The sequence below is a fragment of the Euprymna scolopes genome, chromosome 5 (assembly GCF_053919585.1).
Source record: "Euprymna scolopes isolate OS-2025 chromosome 5, ASM5391958v1, whole genome shotgun sequence".
In the NCBI taxonomy this organism is placed as follows: Eukaryota; Metazoa; Mollusca; class Cephalopoda; order Sepiida; family Sepiolidae; genus Euprymna; species Euprymna scolopes.
The window spans coordinates 14331017-14336695 of NC_136486.1; the positions used below are offsets into that span (position 1 = coordinate 14331017).

The 5679-nt window shown below is 37.9% G+C and overlaps 1 protein-coding gene across 1 annotated transcript; it reads left to right on the forward strand.

The window, feature by feature from the left end:
* The first annotated feature begins 4917 nt into the window (after positions 1–4917).
* On the forward strand, positions 4918–5406 carry LOC145277081 (general transcription factor II-I repeat domain-containing protein 2-like). The gene has a single exon (XM_080128747.1). It carries the CDS (start codon positions 4918–4920, stop codon positions 5404–5406), a length of 489 nt encoding a protein of 162 aa, XP_079984873.1.
* The last annotated feature ends 273 nt before the right edge of the window (positions 5407–5679 follow it).

Sequence of the window (5679 nt, forward strand, 5' to 3'; positions counted from 1 at the left end):
ATATATATATGTATGTATATATATATATAAATATCACCCGTACCATTGTATGAATTTAACCGATTTCTCGCGATTTAGGTACAAAGGAAGACCAGTTCACATACGAGCCAGCAAACGTCGGCTTTCTTTAAGTGGCAGTGAAAAAGTCACACATTGAACCTTCAATAAGAACCTCCCAGCAGGGAAGAATGTTATCTTTCTTACATCTCATAGTGAACAGTAGAGCTTAATTTTGCGATGCAAACATAGCAAAAATATCGTAAACATATCTGCCATACGTAGTGGGCTTAGTTCCAGAACATAAAATAACGGATTCATAATTACCGATGAAAATAGCTTTCCTATTGACAGCCGCTCGAACATTCTGTGCATAAGAACAACGAAGCTAAACCCTGCTGATTTTGTACATATTAATATAATTCTGTAAATATCTCCTTCGAAATACGAGGAAGTCAGACGACCACGATAGAGTGCGTCGGTGCAAATTCGTATTGTCTCATCCAATTGTACATTGGTAATCCTCCTTGCACTTTATTTTCGCCGTTAATATTATTTTCATTGCCAGAGACATTTATCGTGATGAGATTATAGCCGAAAAAGCTCTAAATAGGTTTCCTTAATCCGCGGAGTTTCGAAGAATACTTTCCTTCTCATCAGAGGGTAGGAATTAGCAAAATGCGGTATCGGATTTTGCATACAAAAGTATTTGAAGAAGCAGCAAGTAAGTCAGAGATCTTACTTGATAAAAAAAAGGTGAAACAGAGGGAATATGGTGAAGAAAAAGGTGATTACACGTGAACGGATATCTGGTGAAAGGTAAATAATCCAAACACGGTAAAATCCAAAAATATAACTTCAAGAAAGTTAATTGAATTTCCATTTTCACAAGTAAAATCCAAGGAAATCCCGTAATTGGAAGATGGCCCAAAATAATCCAAAGGCCGATATATATATATATATATATATATATATATATATATATATATATATATATATATATATATGTGTGTGTGTGTGTGTGTGTGTGTGTGTGTGTGTGTGTGTGTGCGTGTGTGTGTGTATATATATATATATAATTTTTTTTAAATTATCCTCAGCTGTTTTTATAGAAGTTTTTAAAGCGATTTGTATCATATTTTAAAACGACTTTATATTTATTATTCTTTGCACTTACATCTACAAATTTGGACTCGATTTAAGCTGTTGCATTTTCTTACGCAAGACCAGTTTATTTCATCTTGTAACGATAGTTTACTTGATCAATACAAAAGAAATGCATGTTTACGGCAGCTATAACATTCTTTCCATTCTGCTCGCCACTTTATGTAAATTGACTTTGGCTGTAACAACGACATCGCGCTTTAGCCCGTAATATATAGATTTAATGTAACATTTCTTTTTGTTTATTGTTCCAAACAGATTTTTACTTTCGATTGAACTTAAAATGTTTGCACTATAGTAAATCTTATTAAATGGTCTGTGGAAAAATCTGAAGGACTGAAAAGAAAGATAAATTACTAAGTGACGAGATAAATAATCTAAATATCTTGGAAATAAACAATGGAAGTATCATACAGAAAAAATAAATAAAAGAAAGCCATGTGGAGCACAGAAACTATAATTGTATATAATCCTATATAAAAGGAACAATTCACCCCATATTTTAACAGTATGATAAACTATTTCTGTATATATTATTTTAATTGGAATTTATTATTCAGATGAGTAATATTTATATTATTCTCATTTTTATTAGTTGTTGTTTCACGACGGTTCGGCCAACTATTCCTCTGGCCTTCGTCAGGTGGTAAACGCGACAGAGAGGAACATTGAATCTCCTAACTGCATCCCAGAAATCACATCCGTAGTTGCTGTTATCTCACCACGTTTTTGGCCAAGTAAGCCTCTGGCCGACTTTTGGGTAGGATTGAGACCGTTATCTTCATACAATGCTCATCTGGAACCGTAGAGATTCAACGTCTCTATCAACTGCGCTACGGGCCCCGAAGATCCAAAAATCCAACCTTGATCGCACTTTGGGGCCCGTGGCGCAGATGATAGAGACTGTGAATTAATATAAACTAGTTATGATAAAACTGGTGTCTTAGGATGATCAAATACGACAAGAACACTACAGAATTTCTAACTGACGATATACATCCTCTAATACAGGGGTCTCAAACTTGCGACCCGCGGACCAATTGCGGCCCGCGGGTCGATAGTTTGTGGCCCCCGCCTTATTTTGAAAGTTTAATGTTAGTGCGGCCCGCGAGTTTGATATGAATGGCACTTTACAGTGTTTTGTGCAGAGCTCAAAGAACCTACCAATCACGGTGGAGTATATGGCTCTCGAGGGTGGGACGTCGACCGGGCTTGAAACAATCAGAAAGTTACAGCAGCGTTGCCATGGAGCATTTTCCTCCGTGCCTGGCTGTCTGCATGAATGGCTGACTGCCTCGTTTAGGCACACGCGGACATTCGTCCCATAGCGCGGCGTTCACAACACTTCAAAAAAAAAGTTTTGTTTTTGTTTTGTCCAGCAGAACAACATAATCCCAGTCTAAGTTTGCAGCATAATGTCATTAATAGTGATGGGACGATTCCTAATTTTTTTCTGATTCCGATAACGATTCAAGGAAAATATTGATTAACGATTCCGATTAACGATTAACAATTCCCAAGTACGATTCCGACTCATACCTTAGCTATATGTCTAATTTAGATTTAAATTTATTTTATAAATTAAAAATATTGAATGGTGCGAAAATAAAATGTGATCAAATAAACCACGTGTTTTGTTGTACCGACCGTAACTAATAGACCAAGTGTAATTGATGTATGTAAATTCCAATTAAACTGAAACAAGAATAATTGAACATTTATTTCAATATAAAATGGTCACTTATTCTTGTTCAAATTCGTATAAGCATAAAAGGTGGATATTGCCAATATTTAATTCGTTTTTTAGAATATATTTTAAATTTCTAAAAAAACAAAAAGAATGAAAAATAAGAATCAATTTCTGGTTATGTTAAAACTAAATTTATTTTGTTTTTGAGTTTTGTTTTGATTTTGTTTTTAGTTGCAAAAGTTTTAACTTTCCCAATCTGAAATAAAACAAGGATAGGATGGGCTCAGTGGTGGCAATAGGGGTTTATCCCTTTGAAGTTAGTTGTCTACCGACTGTCCGTCCAGTTTTTGCCCAGAATAGTTTTTGCTATCATAAAGTAATTGATGTCGCTAAGATTAAAATTAGGGTATATACGTTTTAATTTTTTTTTATATGTTGAAATAGATAAATATAATCTTTCTTTCTCAAGTTCATTTTTAGAAAAATGACAAATGCTTTGCGGACTTTTTGCACCCCCTTTCTTCAAATTTATACACTATATATACATTTGATAGACATATAGACAATTTCAACATACAAATATAATTCTTTTCAAGTTGAACTTCCTCTCTCCCGCTATTTACTACTAACTCTCTCCTTCCCCCCTCTCTCACTTTCTCTGACCCCGATCCGACTTAAAGAACTTACAACCTCAAGGAACCAACAACCAATTTTTACCAGGTTTGAAGGAAGGAAAAGAAACACATTTTGGAGTTTTCCTGGAAAATTACAATTAACTGTCAAATTTACGTCGCAAACGCTTTCAAAGAGAACCGTAGACGTGAGTAAAATAAACCACATTTTTTTGTCCACCTTTCTTCAGTTAAAAAAAATACTTGAATATCTTACATACACACACAAAAAAAACGTTTTTTGTGCGTCGGCTAAACACTTGATTGAAACTTCAGTGCGACAGCGACATCAAGTGGGATCATATATATTACAGCCCCAAACATGTCTTTTTCAAAGCCTGCAGTGAAGAGAAAGGTTGGTGATGAGCACAGACAATTTCAGGAAAAGTGGGAAATGCAATATTTCTTTATTGAGCACAGGGGCACTTCGACTTGTCTTATTTGCACTGAGAAAGTTGCGGTGCACAAGGAATATAATTTTAAACGTCATTACACAACTCGACATGCTGAGGAGTATGCAAAATACCAGGGAGATGAGAGAGCCAACCGGGTTTCCAATCTTAAAGCATGTCTACTGAGGCAACAAGATTTCTTCAAGAAAGCAACTAAAAGAGAATAATGCAGCAATTCAAGCAAGCTACGTGGTTAGTGAGATGTTGGCTAAGGCGGGAAAGCCATTCACAGAAGGTGAATTTGTCAAAAAGTGCATACTACAGGCTGCAAGTATTGTCTGTCCAGAAAAGAAAGGTCAGTTTAGCAACATAAGCCTTTCTGCCAACACTGTGGCAGAGCGCATTTCTGACCTGTCAAGTGACATTTATGATCAACTATGTGAGAAAGCCAAATGTTTCAGTGCATACTCAGTCGCTCTTGATGAGACCACAGACATCACCGATACTGCCCAGCTCGCAATCTATGTCCGAAGTGATGGAGGAGTTGCTCACAGTACTTCCAATGCACGACCAGACCACTGCTCAGGAGATATTTCACCAGCTGTGTGATGCCGTTGAGAATGCCGGTTTGCCATGGAAGAGGTTTGTTGAAATTACTACAGATGGAGCCCCATCAATAACAGGGAGGAAAAATGGACTGGTGGCACTTGTTAAAAAAAAAACTGGAAGAGGAGGGTGTGGAGGAGGCTATTGCTCTGCACTGCATTATCCATCAGCAGGCCCTTTGCAGCTAATGCCTCAAGTTTGACAATATGATGTCTGTGGTTGTGAAATGCATCAACCAAATCAGATCCAAGGGCTTAAAGCACCAAAGGTTCCGTGCTTTTTAGAGGAAATGGAGTCAGAATATGAGGATGTGCTTTACTTCACCGAGGTACGTTGGCTCAGCGGGGGAAAAGTATAGAGGAGATTTTTCGAGCTGAGGGAAGAAGTGAAAGCCTTCATGGAGAAAGATGGGGTGGCTGTTCCTGTGCTAAGTGATCCCAAATGGCTCATGGACTTGGCTTTTCTTGTTGATATCACACATGAGCTTAATGCACTGAACAAGAAGTTACAAGGCCAGGGAAAACTTGTCAGGACTGCATATTACAACATTAGAGCATTCTCCCCAAAGCTTATGTTATGGAAAGCCCAGCTCTCTCAGAAAAACCTGTGCCATTTCCCAACATGCAAGGTACTTGTAGATGCAGGCACACCATTCAGTGGCCAGAAGTATGTTGATGCCATTTTGAAGTTTCAGGAGGAATTTGATCACAGATTTGCAGACTTCAAGACGCACAAAGCCACATTTCAAATGTTTGCGGACCCCTTCTTCTTTGATGTGCAAGATGTCCCACCTGTGCTTCAAATGGAGCTCATTGACCTGCAGTGCAACTCTGAACTGAAAGCGAAGTTCAGGGAGATGAATAGGAAAGTAGACATGCTTGGGTAATTTTTGAGAGAATTGACCCCCCCCATCTTTCCTGAGCTTTCCCGAATGTTCAAGCGGACCATGTGCCTTTTTGGGAGCACATACTTGTGCGAAAAGCTCTTTTCCATCTTGAACTTCAATAAGTCCAAGTACAGGTCCAGACTTACTGATGATCATCTTAAAGCCATACTAAGGGTCTCAACTGCCTCTACTCTCAAGCCAAATGTGGCTCAGCTCTTCGAGAGGAAGCGTTGCCAGGTCTCTAGCAGCAAGATGTAGGCAAGAGAAGTCACG

Coding starts and splice junctions, on each gene's coding strand:
- LOC145277081 (XM_080128747.1), top strand. CDS start 4,918: ATGGAGAAAGATGGGGTGGCTGTTCCTGTGCTAAGTGATCCCAAATGG.